Here is a 21,693-nt window from a genome sequence, read left to right as displayed (position 1 = left end):
GGATCAGCTCTTGATTCAAACATCTGATTGATTTTCTGGGTTGCTTTTGTTTGCTATTGGGTTTCTTCTGTTCATTGTGGCATTTGTTAAGGACAGGGAATTTCTGATCTTCAAGCAAAGGGCGCTGTGCTTCTTCATGTTGCAGTGGTAATTTGGAGAGTTTAGTTTGAGAGGAAGCTTGATCATCTTGCCGGCTGAGGCAGGAGGCTGCTGGAGACATTGCATTGGGGCTTTCGTGGGGTTTTCTTTCTCGCATTCCCTATGATTAATCTCGGCGAGAATTGTGTTTCTTCTGTTATAGAAACAGACCTTAAAACAAGTTAACGACAGGTTGCATTCTGCCTGTCTTGCTGCTTAGCTATATTTTTGGATGCATTAAAGCAAACAGAACTAAAACAGCAATGAATTTGTGGGTTTTTGTCGACTGGTTCTTTTACTCCATTCTATAGAATTTCTATGCAAATGTTGAATGTCAGGACTCGGGGGATTGAAAAAAGTTTAAATCCTGGGTTCATGAGTTTGCTTGAAGACGCTCGCTATACGGAAAAGTATAGTCCATGCGACCAGAATATAGGGTCGAGATGGTTGCTTGAAATTTGATTAGATCATATGAGATATGAGCATAATTTCTCTTCATGTTCTAATACAAAATGTGCTCATGCAGTCATGTTGCCTTTGTACATTAGTCTTCTTGTAAACTCTATCTTCAAAAAAATAATGGAACACGCCGATTTTATTGTTAATTCTGGCTATTTTGTGTACCCTTTGAGTGAATTAGTTGAGTTCACGCACGCACATATTTCCTGAGATCTTTTTATGTTGTCTGTGCCTAGATTGCATTGGTATATTGTGTTAGTTTTGTTGGAAACGTGCAAGTTTTAAAAACTTTTCGAGGGATTTTGATTCATAGATCTTGATTCATCACATAGAAACAAGTTTTATATAAAAATAAAAATATGATGTATCATTCAATTAATGGATTGAATACATCAAAGGTCTGAGTAAACCTTTAAAACTTTCCTTTAAAGTGAATGCTCTCACTTATTGTAGATCCCTTAACAAGATGCCTTCTCCTTGGATCTCCATCTTCTTGGTAATTATTTTGCCTTTAGGAATCACTCATAAGCCTCCATGAATGACCTTGAAAACTAGGCTTGTGGGAGCCTCCATTAGATGAGAACATAAATCCTAATTTTCTAGAGAGAGAATATATATTTCTTTTTCCTTCTACTAAAAATTATTCCTAAAATATACATAGACCATGTATATTTATAGGCAACATAAAGATAAAAAAAAAGAAACAACTAATCATTCTCAATGTCTAATTCACATGTCTTAAATCTAATATGATTCCAATATCAAGTTGGGTTATGAGTGAGAATCCATTGGGCCTGTTATTTTATTGGCTACAAGGAATTAATAATTGGCCCGGTCCATGAACCCAATTCAATTAATTCATAAATTAATTTCTACTCCACTAAAAGAAATTAATTGAACCCCAATTAAATAGTAAATAACCTCGAAGTCAATATTGCACTTTGAACCCTCTATGCATAATTAGTTATCGGATAAATAAAGCCATCAATCCGACTACTTAATTAATATATTTATTTTGGTATCTTTGATTATTTCTGGCTCGATCACAATAAAATATTTGTTTGACAAAAATAATAATTTAAATAAATAAATATATAATAAATTATTTTGTCTAAAAACACACGAAGGCCTTCGAATTTACTTTGTGATCAACTATAATTAATACAAAATAAATATAAGTAGTAATGATGCAAATATTAAAAATATAACCCCCTAACTATTAATTACTCAACTACCTAAAGTGTCGGTCTAAGGATCCCGAAGAATCCGCCGAATAAATCAAAGTAATGCATACGATGGCTCTCGTAATATATCTCAATCTAACGCGGATCCAGTTCAAGTCTTAATTAATTATTAGTCCATCCATAATTACCGACTATGAACTATTTATAATTACTATTTATATTCATGTATTGATCGCCATCACATACATATATAAATATCTCTTGTAATCAAGTGGACACTATCAATTCTATAATGAATCAAAACATAATATATTGAATTCACCAATTTTATAAAGCATAAATATTTCAGAAACGTCAGGAATATATGTCACTCTAATCCAAATAGGAATTTGCTATAAATCCCAACAAGTTTAGTATTGTCTTTAGTTTTAATCTGGATGCACATGCAGCGACCGACCTTGTATGGTCGCATTTTATGTTTCTATCATCTAGCATTGCATACTACAACGAATGCATGCAAATTCAAATTTAATTAAAGTAATTTTCTGTGTGACATATAGAACTTCCTGATACATACATGTAATGCCAAACAACATATGTTACAATAATATTTATAATAAACCAATAATAAGCAAACAAGGTAACTGAATAGAATTCTCAGGCTGGGTATCAACTATCAAGTTCACAAAGCAAAGGATAAAGCATCTGCAAATTCATCATGAATGTAAGCAAAGACGACAACAAAACATCCGCAAACTCATAACAAAATGAAGAATATTTCATCTGAGATTCATTGGAACACCAAAGACGAACATTTTTAAAACCGTCTCTTTCACATCATGAAGACGAACCTAACAAGCAAATAAAAGCGTAAACATCGAGGCTTATCAGACAGAATCCATAACTAAATAAGTTCCTAGTCAAATAAACAGAATCCCAAGTCTTGTTCAGTCTCTTCCTTTGGTTCTTCCTGCAATATTTTAAAAACAAAAGATAATCAGAAATGTGAAACTAACTAGCAAGATTGCGATCCAAACACTTTGGCATTAGAATCTACCTTCTTCTCCTCGACGGCAGGTGCCGCAGCGGCAGGGGCGGCAGCAGCAGCACCACCCGAACCAACATTCATGATTAGATCATTAATGCTCTTCTTGTCCACAAGCTTAGCAAACAAACTCGGCCAGGACGACTCAACTTTCACATCGGCTGCTTCCACCATAATAGCAATCTTCTCAGCCTGATTAACACCAATCACAGAAAACCCCTATATAATCTCCAAAGTATAATAATTTCAACAGCAATTTGATATAAAAAAATAAAGTCCAGCAAAAGATGTACATATAAAAAGCATATTATTAAATTTGTAAGAAAGATTATTATGCCAAACTCTACAGAAAAGGTTCATATAATAAATTTACAATCTACACAAACAAAAAAATTAATAATAATAGAATTTCAACAGAGATTTGATAAAAGCAAAGCAAAAGATATTATATACCATGATGGGAATTCCATCGTCATGAGGGCCAAACAAGCTTAAGTGCAAGCAAGCTGTCCGGCAGACCTCGAATCAGATGAAAATTTTGATATTCTGTAATCACAAACAAACGTTTCATAACACTCCCGTTGGAATATGTCGAACCTACACTCCCAATGAGAGTGAACACTATTCACTATCCTATTAGAAGTAGATGATAAATTTGAAGATGAGGCAGACAAGCGGTTGCTGGAGTGTGAACGCCAGCTAGTTGAAGTTAACCCGGCATTTAGAATAATTGGTGTCTGTTGTGGCCTCGTATGCATTGCAGATGATGTGTCCAGCAGAAGCAACAATGTTAAAATCTTAATTTACATTTATTTGCTATTTTCCACTAGATTGGTAAACATGAGCTTAATATTTCATAACCTCTACAGTAGGTGTATCACTTTCCGAATAGAAGGATTCCAAATAAAGATTTTAACATTGTTCCTTCTGCTGGGCAAATCATCTGCAATGCACACGAGGCCACCGCAGACACCAATTATTCTAAATGCCGGGTTAACTTCACACTCCAGCAACTGCTTGTTTGCCTCATCTTCAAACTTATCATCATCTTCTAATAGGTTAGTGAATAGTGTTCACTTTCATTGGGAGTGTAGGTTCGACGTATACTAACGGGAGTGTTATGGAGAGACAGTTGTTTCCTCATGAAACGTTTGTTTGTGATTACAGAATACCAAAATTTAGATAGGGAGGTACATCTGATTATAGCCTTTACTGTTAGTATGCAGAAAATGTCTTCCGGAATATAATCGATGGAGAAATTATATCGGTCTTCATCTGAAACGTGAAACCCGCATCATCACTAGTAAATTTCTTTTAAACTAAAGATAGACATGACATCAAAATAAAATTTCCAAAACTGTAAAAGGAAAATCCCCAATATTATTTATTCAAGAGTTCAAGATGAAACTAAAGTCGCATCGCTGGTAAGTATCAAACTTAAAGAAAGTAAACTAAGCATAGACCTGAAAAAACACGTACAATTTACATATACAATTACCAAAACTGTAATATAAACCCAAAACCACATGAAGATAGAAAAACGAAAATATTCGCTTTGCCGCCTTTGCGTTCTTCGCCAATTAAGTAACAACAGTAGGGTTTAAGGGCGTTATTTATTTATAAGCGCGTTTGGGAAAGGACTTAGAGATGTCTTTATCTACAAGGCAATTAACTTCGAAACCCTAACTCACAGGAAATGAATGCAACCCTATGAATCAGCCCAAAACAAGGCGAGAAACTTACAACTGGGAGTGAAGACCTTGAGTGTACGGAAGCAGATATCATAGAGAGCCTCATTATCCAGAACCATACACTCATCAGCGCTCTCAACAAGCTGATGCACAGACAGAGTAGCATTGTACGGCTCCACCACCTTATCTGACACCTTCGGCGATGGAAACACCGAGAACGTCAACATCATCCGATCTGCATATTCCTCCCTTATCTTCGATATCAACAGCGTTCCCATCCCCGAGTCCGTAACTCTCCCAGTGAATGACACACCTGAAACCCTAAATCCCAAACAAATAGTCCGAAAATTAAATTCCAAAATAAACAATCTAACATCCTTTCAGATAAAAGAAATCACACACAAGCATGTATGTATATGTGTGTGTGTTTAGCCCTAGTGTGTGTATATATATACCTTGAAGGCAATCACAGTTTTCGGCTTCTTTGAGGACGACGTCGAGGACGGAGTCGATGAGCTTGGCACCTTCGGTGTAGTAGCCGTTGGCCCAGTTGTTGCCGGCACCGGACTGGCCAAAGACGAAGTTGTCGGGGCGGAAGATCTGCCCGTACGGTCCGGATCGGACGCTGTCCATGGTGCCGGGTTCGAGGCCCATGAGAACGGCCCGAGGGACGTATCGTCCACAACTGGCCTCGTTGTAGTTCACGTTCACTCTCTCCAGTTGGAGATCCAAGTCTCCCTGGTATCTTCCCGTATAATCGATCCCGTGCTCTGCGGACACCACCTCCCAGAACTTGGCCCCGATTTGGTTGCCGCATTGGACACCTTGGATGTGGAGTATCTCACGCATTTTCGATTGATTTGTAGAGAGAAAAACTAGAGAGTTGCAGAAGGGAGTAGAGATTCAAAAAAAAGGACGACGAAGAGAAGGTTACAGTGAAATGGGGGGAAATGAGATACGGAGTATTTATTATAGGGATTTTTACGTATAAATGTATTTACAGTATGTAGTTAAAGTACCATAGTTTCAAAAAAATATGTAATTGACCAAATTAATGACATGGACATGAATTTTTACTGTTCATTATATTTTGTTGTTCAAAATGACCCTTCACTTTTTGAACCAAATTACCCTACTGCCCCTGTTTCTTTTCAGGCACTAATACCCTTCACAGTTCACCATCTCTCTCCCGAGAACGAACAAACTAAACCACCACCGTCGACGTATAAACACCAAAAATAATAAGGTCTTTTTTAAGCTGCTCTGTTTTCTATTTCTTTCAAAAAAAATAACCTGAGGACACATCTCGGCCGCCTGTTCATTCCCATCATGGCGGTGATGGGAATGAACACCACCACCACACAGTCAACGATGATACAGAGCCTCACCTATTTCTTATCGGAGCACCCATCCATCGTCAACTTCCATTGGAGCCACTCCCAATCACGGGGCTCCACGTGGTCCTTCCTCTTCACTTCTATCTCCCTCCATATCATCCTTTCCCTCCTCCACCTCTTCCTCATCCTCCGCCGCACCCGACCCGTTCCCCTCGGACCCGTCCCGGCTCTCTACAGCCTCTCCATGGCCATCATCTCCGCCACAACCTTCGCCGACATCCTCCTCTCCGCCGCTGCCGAGATCCGCGGCACCCGGTGGTTTTGGCGCCTCTCCAAGACCTCTTTCCAATGGCTCCTCTGCTTCCCTCTCGGCACCTGCTCCTCAGGTCGGGTCTTCTTCTGGTCTTACATTTTCTACCTTTCCCGGTTCCTCCACACTTTCTGGACCCACTTCACCGTCCTCCGGCGACGGAAACTCTCCTTCTAATTCTTCAGTTAAGCAATTCAGATTTTCATGACCTTTCTCTGGCTCGAATTCTCTCAATCGTTTCAAATTCTGGCGATTCTGGTCACGAGCTCGGTCTATTCGGTGGTTTACGGGTACAGATTCTGGGTGGCGATTGGATTGCTGAACGGAGAGCTTACCGATGGTGGTGGAATTTAGTGATTGGGTATTGGAGTAAATCGGCTATGTTTGATGTGTATTTTTGCTGCTGCAATTAAGGTATATTTTGTGCCGGAAAAGAAATAAGGGGCAATAGGGTTATTTGATTCAAAAAGTGAAAAGGTCATTTTGGGTAACAAATTATTGTGAACAGTGAAAGTTCATGTCCACATCATTAATTGGGTCAACTACATTTTTTTGAAACTATGGTACTTTGACTACATAATACTGTAAATATAGCCCCATAAATACATTTATACGTAAAAATCCCTTTATTATATTAGATGGATGGGTAAAAATTGGGGTTAACGGTTTCCGTTAGCTATTCGATTTAGGGCTGATTTAACGGCAATAGTTCTAACGGGACGTTTTGTTTTAGGTCGGAAATTGAATTTTGAAATGAAAATTTGCTTAAGTGGTGTGCAGATGACCTAATATAACTGGGCGTGTGTACGTGTCAAATAATAGTTGGGAAACATTAATTTAGAAAAGTCAACAAATTTAAATATTTTGGGATTTTTTTATACAATTTTACGATTTTTTTTTTTGGATAGACAAGTAACACAACTTACGTAGGCCCGCAATTTTTACAAACTCTCTTAGGCTATGTTTGGTAGAAAAAAAGGGATCAATCTTTGGCGGTGAAGATGTCTTTCTCAACCATGAAGAATTCTACTCCAGTCATGCTTGGCTAAACGCTTTGCTAGGGTTGTGATGTAGCCTTAGCTTAACACTACTGGTTTGATTGTATTTATTTATTGGAGAACAATTATTATCATGCATGATTGTGTAATTTATTGGATTTTTAATTGACATTTCAATAAGAATCGGTTTTAACGTTTTAATTCAATTACAAATATTTTTCTATCTTGTCTTAAATTTTTGAATCTTGTGGTTGAACACAACTCATTCACTTCTTGCAGTTGTGAATGAGATGATTACACAATGATTTTTCTCTGAATATAATGTTAGAGATTTGATGGATTATGCCTAGAAAAGATAAACCATACTACACCCTAGAGTAAAGTAGTTAGGTAGATGGTTTATGCCAATCGAAGATAGTTCATGCTTAGCTTTAAATTATATTATCTTCTAACTGAATTAATATGTGTTTGTAGTCATGATTAATTCCCTATGCATGTTATATGTTATATCTCCAATAGATTGATACAATTGACAAGTGGTGTGATGTTAGTGGTGAAATCATTCCCCTAATTCTTTCTCTATTTTCTTCATCCTATTTAATTATTGTTCTCATTTTATTTTTTTACTTAGTTAATTTAGAATAAATCATCACAATTTGATTATCCTACTTTCAAGTTAATTTGAAATTTAATAAATCTGTTGACAAACTTAATTTATACAAGTTCATTGGGTACAACACTCTTACAAGTAAGTCATATCTACAAAAATTCGTGCACTTGCAACTGTTACATATAAATCTCACAACAAAGATTTATCTTCAACTTGAATTTAGGGTTTGAATAGGTACCGGTGGCGGACGAGGAAGAGTTTTTTGTAAGACTTTTTGTGAAATGTGAATAATGTAAATACATATTTGTGGGTATGGACCGCGCCTCATATAACGTCTAGCCGTTTGAGCACCGCGAAGCTCCGCTTAGGAACGGGACCCACTATCCTTTAAATGATTTTGGCCAATTATTAATTTTGTGTATATTACAGTAATTATATATATACAGTATTAAATTAAATTGTTTTTTTGGGACAGAGATTACGGATTTAAAATTTACTGTAAAAAACTTCTTTGCTGACTTTGTGATTATGAAGATCACGTGCAATAGACTAGACTTTTACGGTCACACAAATATTGCGCATTAATGACTTATCTTGTAATTTTGAAATCGAAATTCTAATTTTGTAATCTACTGTTGATCTCAGAGAAATAGAAAATGGGAGCATTCATTCAAAGTGTGATTTGTAAAAGATTTTAATTTCAAGTTTTGTGGGATGCCAAAGAGTTACATCACTCGGCTTGGCGTAATGGGTTTGAAAAGGAAACAACTAGCCACATGTGCATGGTCACTTCTTTTATGTAGCACATAAATCAGGTTTCAAGGACAAAAGTGAAACATTTTCATTCATGGCACACAATTGACTCATATAATCCCTTAAATTCCTAGGTTAACTATAATATTGTGCAACTTTTTTCATCTTAGGCTCTGGCTGTTTGAATAAAATATATATATATATATTTGGTTGCGATAAAATATTTATAAAGAAAAAAAAAATATTTATACTCAACAGAAATAACTTAAATCTTTAATTCTCAGTAAATTATTTTACACTCCCCACCACCCTATATACATGACCTATCTTTGTCAAACATTGAAGTCCGGAGTGATTAGAAGGGAAAGGCAAATAAAAAGTACTAAAAGTTGCTAAAATGAGTAATGTGTGTCCAAGAGGTCTGGGCATCAACTAAGAATTGCTCAATTATACCAAAAAAAAAAAATAATAATAAAATCACACACCACGAGGTCTCCTCCTGCATTCCCATCTTCATTGAGCAACTATTAATTAACTACCATAAAAGCAATAGTTTTCACAAGCTTCTATTGTTTTAATAAGCAAACCAACGTGATGAGACTAGAATGAAATCAGTTGATTGAGTAATAATGGATGCCTAATTTCAATGAGACCAACAGATGGCTATTAGATGCTGAATGTTACACATTTTAGTCCATTTACTTGCATATTTTATTCTCTTAACTGTAATTTATTTGTGATTTTACATTGTTTTATTATTTTTATTTATTTCAAAGCTTTAATTATAAAATCAATCAAGGCCAGTGATTTCGAGCTTTAACATATGACATTGGAACCGAGCAATGATAAAGATCCAAGTTTAATTAGACTTAAAAAAGAGTACAAGAGAAGCCACAAAGTTGATGAGAATGGAAAGAAAAAGAAAAGGAAGAATTCTTCTACAATTAGGAAACTTTCTCCAAAATTGGTAACTTGAACCCATTTTGATAATCTGTCTTTATCTCTTTCCTTGAGTGTTAAAATAGCTAAATTCTCACAATAATTGCAAGGAAATTGGAAGAGCTACAATTTTGTATTTCATAAGGATTTCATAAAATAGCTGTTTACCTTGTCAAAACTGGAATGGAAATATGTACGAATTTTGGAATCCTTGTTTGGCAGATTTTCCATATATGTCTTCTATGTGAAAAAAAGAATTTTTGGGCTGATCTTCTCTTATTTAAAAGGAGTTCTCTACATCATTAGAGCATGATATAAAGGAGCTTGAGGCTGAGATTAGAGTAGAAGCATTCAGAAGAAAGAATGGATCAAAACATAGCGGTGAAGATGTCTTCCTCAACCATGAAAAATTCCACTCCAGTCATGTTTGGCTAAACGCTTTGCTAGGGTTGTGATGTAACCCTAACTTAGCACCACTGGTTTGATTATATTTATTTATTGGAAAACAATTATAATCATGCATGATTGTATAATTTATAGGACTTTTAATTGACTTTCCAATAAGAATCGGTTTTAAAGTTTTAATTCAATTACAAATATTTTTCTATCTTGTCTTAAATATCTGAATCTTGTGATTGAACACAACTCATTCATTTCTTGTAGTTGTGAATGAGATGATTATACAATGATTTTTCTCTTAATATAATGTTAGAGATTTGATAGATTATGCCTAAAAAAGATAGACCATACTACACCCTAGAATAAAATAGTTAAGTAGATGGTTTATGCCAATCGAAGATAGTCTATACTTAGCTTTAAATTATATTATCTTCTAACTGAATCAATATGTGCTTGTAATCATGATTAATTTCCTATGCATATTATATGTTATATTTTCAATAAATTAATACAATTGATTGGTGGTGCAAAGTTAGTGGTGAAGTTATGCCTCTAGTGCTCTCTCTATTTTCTTCATCCTATTTAATTATTGTTCTCATTTTATTTTTCTACTTAGTTAATTTAGAATAAATCATCACAATTTGATTATCCTACTTTTAAGTTAATTTGGAATTTAATAAATCTGTTGACAAACTTAATTTACACAAGTCCATTGGGTACAACACTCTTACAAGTAAGCCATATCTATAAAGATTCGTGCACTTGCGAGTGGTACATATAAATCTCACAACAAGTTCTACAATTAATTTCAATTAGGATCTTAGTTTAGGATTTCATGTGTACCACTCATAAGAAGTTCATGTGTACCACTCACAAAAACTTCTTGTGAGATTTATGTGTACCACTCGTAAGTACACAAATCTTTATAGATATGGCTTACTTGTAAGAGTATATATATATATACGAATATATTTGTTAGTGAAGATAATGTAAGCTATATACAATATTTATCCTTAATACATTATTGTCAATGTAAAACAATATTGATCCTTAGTAAACAACTCAGATTGAAGAAAAGAATTGCTCCAAAAATCTTGATGCAAGATGAAAATTTAATCCATTTATTAAATTTGCAAAGACGTACATCTGTACTTTACATATTTGTTAGTATACTTTTTTCATTTTTTCAAATTAACAATTTGCAAAGACATATATGTGGCTCTTCTAGATTTGCCACTTTTCATTGTCGATGACTATATGATCTTTGACCACTGCCATTTTCAATCTTAATATATGTTTTTTCTTCAATTTTTTTCTTGCAAGACTTTGTTTGTCAAAAACAGGAAGAGATCGTTGATAGCTTCTTTCAATATGATATTGGCGCTTGAGACACAAGTACAACATATCAGTGGCAGGTCTCTTTACGAAAAATCAATGATGTCATCACCGTCCACTTCATCTTCTAACACTTCTATAATATACTAGTAAAAACGTATTGTGCTATTACGTAAGTAATAGTCAATATAAAAAAAATTATATTCAATATAAATATAAATATAAAGATAAATTTAATCATTATAAAAGATAAACTTAGAATTAAAAACGTAAATAATTACTATTATGTTTTGATTGTTTTATTGTCAGACAATAGTCTCATACCAAAAAAAAAAATTCATGTCTCACATGGAATTTAATTTAAGATTAAAACATTTTAGACTACAAATAAGTTAAATTTTTGATAAACAACTCGAGTTTAAGTCGTTAAAAATTTGGTTCATGTTCAATTAGTTGATTAGTGGACTGAGCCCAAATTAAAAAATATGTGTGTGAACCAATCTCAAATACTCCTCTACTTGATTATTTAATTTGTGAACATGTTGGTAAACGAGGTCTTTAATCATTGAGCTCGTAATTTTGTATGTGTGTGTAAAATTTATATATATATATATATATATATATATACACACACACACACACTCTGTATACTTGATTATTTAATTTGTGAACATGTTGGTAAATGAGGTCTTTAATCAATGAGCTCGTAATTTTGTATGTGTGTGTAAAATATATATATATATATATATATATATATATATATATATACACTCTGTATATGCGTAATTTCAGGCGCAATTCTTTAGTTTTAACTTATAAATCAAGTCTTTAACTAAAAAAAAAACTTAAAAATCAAGCCCAGCCAATCCAATCCAATCCATTTAAATAAAAGACCAGGCCGGACTTTATATTTTCAACTTAAAACTCAAGCCCATCCAGTCCAATCCATTTAAATATAAGACCAGCCATCTTTAAAAAACAAACAAAAAGTATGGGTAACTCGGAGAACCCTAGGACCATGTATATATTACACTGACCTTGAGGTTTCATCAACTGAACTCCCTTCTTAGTTTTTTATATTACAACGACCTCCCTAGCCAGAGCTCTTGGATGGATGGGATTAACAGTTCTATCAAAATTACTTTTCTACCTTTATTATATCTATATTATATTTTATTGCAAATACAATAAATTTTGAAAAGATAAAAAGGCCCAAAGTGTTTCTTTACACTCTTTCCTCTATCTAACCTTTTGCAAACCCATTTTTGGGACAAGAAGAGAGACCCATTTCAGTTTGAGAGAGGATGACGGTGGTGAAGCTACAGGTTGTGGTGGTGCCGTGGTGCAATCCTTGCCTTCGCTGTTGCTTCGCCGGAGTTTCCCTTCGTTGTTGCTTCGCCTGTAGTTCCTAAAATATTTGACCCTTTTTTATTTCTTTAACTTTTTAATTAATTTATTCATTTCAATGACTTAACTTTTGGTTTCAACTTTCATTTTCTTTGATTTTCCTATTCTGGCGACACCAAATTTCTTTCTATCCTTTTCACATTTGCATCATCAATTGCATTCTCTGAAATATACTTAGAGATAGAAATATTTGGATAGGGAGAGATAATGAGCAAGGATGGCTGAAGAGAATAGCTTCTCGGTGGTTGGGCGGGCGGGCGGTGCACTAAACTTATCGGCAATGACGTGGTGGTGTTGGTGACCCGATCCAGCGACGGTAATTGTGAACAACTTTGGGTCTTGGGTTGGCTTGATGGTAGATTTTTCAGGGATTAGTATGTTGGTGGTGATGGCGATGGAGGGATGACAGTGGTGTCTGGGTTGGGGCTGTGTCAACGTGGTGGTGCCTTGGACTTGTCTCCGTCAACCACACCACCATCATTAGGCAACCATGACGCCGGCAACAAAAACCTTTATTTATTTATTTTTTTTGGAAAAGGAAACAGAATTAAACATGAGAAAATTGAGAAAAAAAAAAAAAAAAAAACATTTTGGATTTGAATTTTGAGTTTTATTGTAGTATTTTAGGCATTTTAATTACTTTATTTACATGTCTCAAGGGTAGAATGGGAATTTACAAATTAAAAATACTGATATTGTTTGACAAACAAGAGGTAGGTTGAAACTTCAGAGGTCATTGTAATTATCCATGTATATTAATGTCTCAAGGGTAGAATGGAAATTTACAAATTAAAAATACTGATATTATTTGACAAACAAGAGGTAGGTTGAAACTTCAGAGGTCATTGTAATTATCCATATATATTAATATATATCCTTTGACCAATTTCTCTCTGTCTCTAACTCGGAACCCTAGCGCCATTTCTCATCTTTTCCATTCCCAACCAGATACACACACACACACACACACACACACACACATACACATACACGCCTCCTTCACTCCTCTGCAAAACCTCAGGCTCCTCTCTTTCTCTGTCGGTGGCGATTTGTTTCAGAAAAGTAGAGGTGATAATCATAAGAAGCAGGGCCTAATTGACTGCCGATTTCATCTGTGTTGGTAAGATGATGAAGGCGGCAGAAATTAAAAGAAGAAATTAGGAGCCATGCGAAGCCATGCCTAGAACGCCATACCTTACCCAACATCTTCTTGTTGAAATACTCTCCAAACTGCCGGTGAAGGCTCTGTTACGATTCAAATGCGTGTCAAAGCGATGGCGCTCTCTGATCTCTGATCCCCACTTCATCAAAGCCCACCTCAATCAATCACTCACCAACATCCAAACACAGCGGATACTAGTAGCCACTCCCTTCTTCCCTCTTCGTGTCTTTACGGTAAGCTTCGGGTCATCAGATAATGACGACATTGATGTTACAGTATCAAAGATTGATTTTTTATTTAAGAACATTATTAATCCTAATCCTAGGTGGGAAATCATTGGTTCCTGTCATGGGTTGATATGCACGGTGAACGAGTTTGGATTGATATGTGTATTCAATCCGTCGACGAGGGAGTCCAAGCAGATACGGGATTGCGGGGATGATGATGATCATCCCCGCGGTGGCGTGGTTGGATTTGTGTATGACCATTGTTCTGATGATTACAAACTGCTGAAAATGAGCCGCGGCAATGGCATGTATGCATATTCCCTGAGAAATTGTTCTTGTTGGAGAAAAGTTCATGACTTTACTAAGTATAGTGTTATATCGAAGGGGACGCAGCTGAATGGAGCCATTCATTGGGTTTGTTTGGAGGGTGGTTCAGACAAGCCGCCAGAGATTGCTGTTTTTCGTTTGGAGGATGAGAAACTTTGGACCATTCCTTTGCCTGCTGCGGCTTCCTTCACCAGATTTAATGATGCAGTGGGACTAGGGGTGTTTGATGGATGCCTTTGTATGGTAGCATGTGGTGGTGATAATGCATTCTGGGCTATGAAGGAATATGGGGTGAACCAATCTTGGGCTAAACTCGACATTAAACTTCCATATTATTTCCATATCTTACCGCCATTGACTACCTTGAGGAGGAGGAATGATGAAGAAGAAGCTATGTGTTTGATAAACTTCGACTTGTTAGTTTTATACAACACAAGTGAGGGAACTTCTAGGGACCTTGTCGTAGTTGACGATGCCCCGTTTGTTAATGTTAATGCAATCACCTATGTAGATACTCTCCTATCACCGCTCATGAACCATGGCATCCTAACATAGCAGTTATTTATGTGTCTCTGGAATGAATGAAAGTTTTTATCACCCATGATGGCATTTTACTCCTTCAAAGTGCATTCCTTTTTTTTTGGCTGTGTGTGTGGGGGGGTTCTAACCTGTTCCACCTCTTTTCCTTTACGGTGATATCAATTTTTACCACTTAAACCATTGCTCACTCTGTATCCTTTCTGCACAGTACCATTAGAACTTTAGCAAGAGTTTCTAGCATCTGCCCTTTTTACCGTGTTTGAAATGACAAAATTTCTCCCTCTGCGCGTAACAGCTAGAAATATAAACACCCCTAGTTTGAGGTTTTACCTTTTACACCAACCTCTGCAATCAAGTTTAAGGCATTCACACGTTCAATCCCAAGTACACTAACATACAACCCGGTGAAAACAGAACCATTAGTTTCAAATTTCCTAATCACATGGTCCAATCATGACGGTTGGCAACCTTATTTTAAAAAACTTAGATTTGGACCAAGATTGGCAACCTTATTTAAAAAAACTTAGATTTGGACCAAGATGTGCAGTATCACTGAACTTTGTAATTGACAAGAAGAAGTCAATAAACTTAATTACTGAAGAACTATAATGTACACCAAGCTTACTTGCCTAATTATGAACAATGTATGACCTCCATCATACTGTTGTTGATATTCTGCCCAATCCTCAACTACAGGTAATGCAGATGGTTTGACTTTATTTTCTTGGATAATAACTTCGCCATGACAAAATGCTGCAACTGGAGGAACTTCGAAATGCTGCATACCCCAAAATGTGATAGAATTTTTTTTTTCAAATCTTAAATTATCCATTTCTCTCAAAGGGCACTTGTTGCAAAATTCTTATATTTCTGAAATTTCTATTTTATAAGCTTTCTGTGCATATATTATTTACAATTTGTGAGATATGTTTTTTAATAATTTGGATGAATTAAGATTTAAATAAAATAGTAATAAGAACATTTTTGTGCAAACATTCATTTTTTTACCCCCATTCCAATAGTTGGAGGGATTTTTTGGTAAAAAATTAGATAAAGAGAGTTGATTAGAAAAGTCCCAAGGAGAGTTAATTGTACTTTGCCTTCTTAATTTGATTAACGTCCTCCTCAATTTGTGTAGTTGCATTTGTAGGGTTTGATTTTCAGCTAACCGACTACGTATATTTTTGTATGAGTTATATAACTATACATTGATTGCATCTGTGCATGTATTCTTACCATTTTTTCTTTCTTAAATATGTGTTACATGATTGAACTGATGGTAAATCTGTTTACGTGGACTGGTCCACAATCAAACTGCGATTTTTCATTAGTTTGTTTTCTTTTTTATATCTCTCCACGCACACATATACTAATAATATGCCTGCATATGCAATTTTGCTTTTATTCTTTTGCCTTGGTCTTTTAAAAAGTACCATGGGTGATTAAATGTTTTTCTTACTTTGTCTATGTAGGTAGATATACCCATAATATTTTGCACGAGTTTTGGTGATCTATGATTCACTATCCGTTGTATTAATATAATAAAAATTACACAAAGAATAAATTTGTCATAAAATTGTTTGAAAATTATATACTTCAACTTATATTTAAAATATAACTAATCTTATATTAATATGTCATAAGATAATTATTAATATATTACAAGATAATTAATTAAATATTTAACTCAATATTTAATTAAACAGATAAATTAAAATAATAAAATAATAATAATAAATAAAAAACTTGGACTGATATGAATATTATTAAATATTATATTCTTAAGGCAATTTAAGCCTTACATGTTGCTGACGGACTCTGTGTCCTTATCTCCCAGTATTGGACCAAGGCTAGTATAGGAATGTTTATACCAACGCTCTCTTTAAAAGCGCTGGTAAGTGCGAAATTTAGTGGGGAAAAAGTTGCCGCCCTAATATTATTTCACTTTTTTATTTCCTTAATTTACCATTTATTTCTATCTTTACCAATCTCACTCATCCGAGCCCTAGGTTTCTTTCAGCCTCCGCATTCGCCTCTATCTCTATTCTCGGTCTCAACTCTGAACTTCCTCCCCTCCCCCTCCTCTCTCTCTGCAACTCCCCAATCGCCTCTATCTCTATGTTCGTTCTCAACATCTCTATTCTCGTTCTTAATTCTGAACTTGCCCCCCCCCCCCCCCCCTCTCTCTCTCTGCAACTCCCGAATCGCCTCCATCTCTATTCTCGGTCTCAACTCTGTAGCCGATTCGAAGTTGGTCTGCGTTGCGAGTGAAGCTCTTCCACTTCTCCAACGAGTCACTGGTGAAATCGCCAGTCAGGTACATCTCTTGGTCTTGTCCTTCGCCCCTATCATCGTCATTAGGCCTGATCACGGTTCAGATCGGTTCGGTTTGGGGATAAAGATCAAGCCGAACCGGTCCCCACGGATTGGTAAAAATTGAAACGGAACCGATCCGTGAGGGCCTTCAATCCGAACCAAACCGATCCGTGAAGTAATGAAAATATCTTTCATCTGGTGGAATGAATTGCAATCCATCTTTTTCGCTTTAATGGTTGCCACATTTTAGTTGTGAATGTATAAGATTGCTAGTAATTCATTGAATTTTCTTGTGCTGAAATTGGGAAAATTTAAAATAAAAATTATATAGATTTATCTTTCTTTTATATAGTATCATGAATAATTCTATGTAATTCCGAATGAGTGTCGTCCTTAAATACGTAACAACTTTACTAAGCAGCTATAGGTTTTATATTTTTTTTCCCCATCAACTCTTGTATCTCTTTGTATATCTTTCCATCCTCCATCCTTCATTCAGGTACGTGACTCTCCTATATCAACCATTGCAGTCACCATCGTTTTCTTCTTCTTGATTGCTTCCCTTAACATTCAATTTTTTGTTTACCCAATTGTTTGTAGAATTAAAAGTTTTGTGTGTGTGTGTGTGTGTGTGTGTGTGTGTGAATGTGTATGTAAGTTCTGTTTCTTTGATTCTATATTGAATTCAAATAGTTCTGTGTAAATTAAAATTGTATTCCATTTTATTCTTTTTCAGTATTTCAGATCGGATTGATTTGACTGGAGTTGGTCATTTATTTAAAATTAACTTTGTTGACTGTGTATTTAGCCCTTTTACACGAATTTATGCCTTCCTGATTTTTATTTTTATGGTTATTTATTTATTTTTTGCGCGCGCGCGCCTATGTGGTTTGCCTGTGTACAGTGTATTATTGATAAAATGCCACAAAAGTTCCGCTGGACCAAGTCCACACCAATGTTTACCACGGGTCAACTGAGCCTTTTTTTTTTTTTTGGAGACATCAATGCAAAATAAAATGATTATTGATCGTCTGTTAATATAAAGATGGAGTTATATACATCTCTGTCTTTTAGTTTCTACTCTATAAATAGAAAATAATTATTTGTGTAGTCTAGTGACTCTAGTCGTTGCCTAGTTTGGCAATAAATGCTTGAACATCGTGACATTGGCGTGAGTTTGAGTCTTAGAGCAACCATTTTGTGAAATAGCAAAGTTGTGTCTTGTGTCCTTCCTCCTCAGGTGCCTGCTGTAACTCTGTTTCTTTGAGAGTTTATTTATTTATTTATTTTTGTTGTCATAATTCCTTTTAGAAACATAATATAAATTTTGGGTTGGGAGATGTTTTATATCATCTATGAATTATGAAACATCATAGAAATTTAAAGAACAAATTCAGAAAATTAAAATGGAACAGAAAAAAACCAAGTTAACAATCCATCAGGCTTGTTTCTTTGGTAATTTAATGAATGGTGTCAAGTTGTAGCTATTATTTTCCATAAACTAAGAACTTAGAAACCAATCAATATTATTCATGAATCATCCTGGATGTTGTCAATAACTGAAGCATTCTGTTCAAGTTATTCTAAGCCCATTGGCATAACAATACATGTACCTATTTGAATTCTTTTCTTTGCATTCACATTTCCTTTTGAAGGATTTTTGCTAGTCGCATTATTTTTAGATTTCTAGTACAGATCTTTACCATCTATTTCAGTTGAGCACCTCTCAGCAAGGAAATTGTCAGCCAAAAAATCGAGTATATGGTAATATAAAAGCCACTCATAAATAACCATGTATGAGCTCAGATTCCTCTACATTGATTGCTGTGATGGTCGGTAGTTTAGATAATTTGGAAAGAGCCACATTAAGAAGGCATCATTTCATATAGTCGTACAGTCCTCGTGATAGATAGATAAGATCTGCAAGTGTATCATAGTTCTTTTAGTGATGGGAAATTGGGCCAATGAAAATAGACTTACTTTCCCTTGTTTTGGTTTTGTTAAGGTTTTAATTGTGTTACTAATCCATGAAGTGTCTTGTCTATACGTTCAACTTGTTATTATGCTGCTTTATATAAATAAATGGTAAGAGTTTAGCTGAACAATAAATCCTTTTAATTTTGTTTAAATTTGTTTTACTTTCAACTTGTTCTTACTTCTGTAAGGGTTTCTTTTTTTAAATTATTTTATTTTCTTATATTTTATAAAGAAACGATACGATGGGAATATGCAAGAACTTGGTTCTGCATGGTTTAACAATGTTAAGATCATTTGGGGACAAAAGAAATTACCAGATGTACATGGTATTATAATGCGTATTAACTTAAATTTTTATTTATTTATTTTGTAATCGAATTAAACTTTGAAGAAAAGGAAGAATAGCCTGCGGAGGTAACCTTGATATATGTTCATTTATGATGTGAAGCTTTTACCCAAAAACTGACTCTCTTAGCAATGCTTTAAGTTAGTATTATTTGATGTGAGTCATGTAAGAGTATGATAATATGCAGGATTTTAGGCTATTCTAAATAACGTGTACTTTTCTTGAGGATGTTTTGTACACTTTTGGTTCTTTGGTGCAAGCAGCTTCTATTAATCTCAGTATATCTTTAGAATTGATTGCCTTTTCTCTAGAAAAAAGATATTTTTTTTACAAACTTTTTTGTTTCATTTGTACCTGCAGCTTCCTTTAATCTCAATATTCTACCGGTACCTGTGATAATGGGTGGGCTGCCAACACAGAACCCTTCTTCCGCCATAACCTTGTCAGTGTCGCAGAAGAACGAAGGATTAACCATGACAGCATCTGGGTCAAATTCAAAGCCAAAGAAGAAGATCTGTTGTGCTTGCCCTGACACCAAGAAGCTGAGGGATGAATGCGTAGTGGAACATGGCGAAGCTGCATGCTCAAAATGGATTGATGCTCACCTTAAATGCCTTCGTTCCGAAGGCTTCAATGTTTGAAATTGATGAAGATAACCAAATTGATAAAATGGAAGATGAAACTATTTTGTAGAACCTGTTTATTTCAGGATTATACATACACTAGATGATCTCTTTCTCGTTGAAAATTCACGAATAAATTATGGAAAGCTTCTGACTGTTGCACACGAATTATATTATATGTTCATTTACTTGTTTATGATTATACATGCACTAGATGAGATCTGTCTCATTGAAAGTTCAGGAATAAATTATGGAAAGCTTCTCTTGGCTCTTACAGGTGAATTATATTGTGGGACTGCTTTTTCAGACTGGACTATTTATCTCTTTCTTATATAAACAACCTGGCCAAATACATTAATGAGTTCAGATGAAAAACCTTCTATAAGTTTCAAGGGTAATTGCTGTATTATATCATTATCATCAGCAACAACAACAATCTGTGGATGTTTCTATATATATATATATATATGCTAGCTTTTGGTGATGGAATGAGCAGAGCGTGGCGTTGTTTCAAATCTTTATGAAACCGTAACGGAGTTCAGAAATTGCTTCCTGGCTACTGGGGGTTGATACTTATTTTGTATTTGATTGATTGCAAGGTTTAGTGAAAATTGTTATTCGCTATTTTTTTTTTTTTTTCCTCTTTTTGCAAGTATTATGATTCTGTATTCATTTGCAATAACTATAGTCATCTAATCAAAACCACTTCCATTATTTGCTGGTGTACCTGGTTTTAAAATTTGAATGAGGTGTGAAATGTGAAAGTACATAGCTATATATATGTGTGTGTGTAATATATGTAGGACACACATACACGGTCGACATTCATATTTCACCCAACAATCACCAGGACAAAGCATTAATACAGGGACGCACAAAGTTATTATTCACTACAATTTTACTTATATAACAGAGCCACACAAGTGAACTCTAATCACATTGCTTTTCAGTGCTCACTGACCGCATGTGCAATTCACACAAGAGCAGCTGGCACCACACTTGCATTTGCCATTGTGCTCGGCTGCTGGAAACTCCATCACCAGAGTCTTGACGTAGCTGCAAGAATAGAACTTCCATGATCATTGTCGTTGCTTATTAGGGCTGCTCTTGGTTATGGAGTCATAAATTTTGCGTACATTCTATTGTTGTGTGCTTTCTTTTGTCTGATATATTATTAAAGAGAACAATGAACACACAAGATTTTGGATGAAGTGGAGATGATTTTGGTCTTATTCCAAACCTCCCTAGTATGAGGTGGAGATGATTTTGGTTCATAATTTTTTTACATTTGTACTAGTCCCCAGTGAACACACAAAAGATTTTGGATTCTACGAGAAAATGATATTTGAACTTCACAAAATAACACTCACATTTCAATTACTTCTATAAAGGAAAAAAAAAAAATGATACAATTATCACTTGAAAACATTCATTTTGTTAAATTGTCCCAAAAAAATATTCTTATTAAAAAGAACAGGTTGAATTGTTGTTGTGTTAATATTTTACGGGCATGAATGATACGTTCCAAGATTGTTATACGTACAAAGGCACAAATGCCGCCATCCAAATG

The 21,693-nt window shown here is 35.0% G+C and overlaps 3 protein-coding genes and 1 pseudogene across 3 annotated transcripts; 3 read left to right on the top strand and 1 right to left on the bottom strand.

Moving 5' to 3' along the window:
- Positions 1-2,887: 2,887 nt before the first annotated feature.
- LOC132308552 (tubulin beta-8 chain-like) lies at positions 2,888-5,462 on the bottom strand (annotated as a pseudogene).
- Positions 5,463-5,882: 420 nt separating this feature from the next.
- On the top strand, positions 5,883-6,518 carry LOC132309968 (elongation of fatty acids protein 3-like). The gene is given in 1 exon segment (XM_059808216.1): positions 5,883-6,518. A coding segment is annotated over 1 exon segment (630 nt). The 5' UTR covers positions 5,883-5,888.
- A 7,263-nt stretch (positions 6,519-13,781) lies between these two features.
- On the top strand, positions 13,782-14,876 carry LOC132309967 (F-box/kelch-repeat protein At3g06240-like). Its single transcript, XM_059808215.1, has one exon. It carries the CDS (start codon positions 13,782-13,784, stop codon positions 14,874-14,876), a length of 1,095 nt encoding a protein of 364 aa, XP_059664198.1.
- Positions 14,877-16,828: 1,952 nt separating this feature from the next.
- Positions 16,829-20,397, top strand: LOC132308551 (cytochrome c oxidase copper chaperone 2-like). Its single transcript, XM_059806661.1, has 2 exons — positions 16,829-17,178; positions 19,861-20,397. Exon 2 carries the CDS (start codon positions 19,899-19,901, stop codon positions 20,139-20,141), a length of 243 nt encoding a protein of 80 aa, XP_059662644.1. The 5' UTR covers positions 16,829-17,178; positions 19,861-19,898; the 3' UTR covers positions 20,142-20,397.
- The last annotated feature ends 1,296 nt before the right edge of the window (positions 20,398-21,693 follow it).

This window comes from Cornus florida, unplaced genomic scaffold, assembly GCF_030987335.1.
Source record: "Cornus florida cultivar Cherokee Brave unplaced genomic scaffold, ASM3098733v1 CherokeeBrave_3.0.0_Hap2_Chr05, whole genome shotgun sequence".
Taxonomy (NCBI): domain Eukaryota; kingdom Viridiplantae; phylum Streptophyta; class Magnoliopsida; order Cornales; family Cornaceae; genus Cornus; species Cornus florida.
Note: the sequence above shows the minus strand (reverse complement) of the source record. Positions and strands in the feature narration are given on the sequence as shown.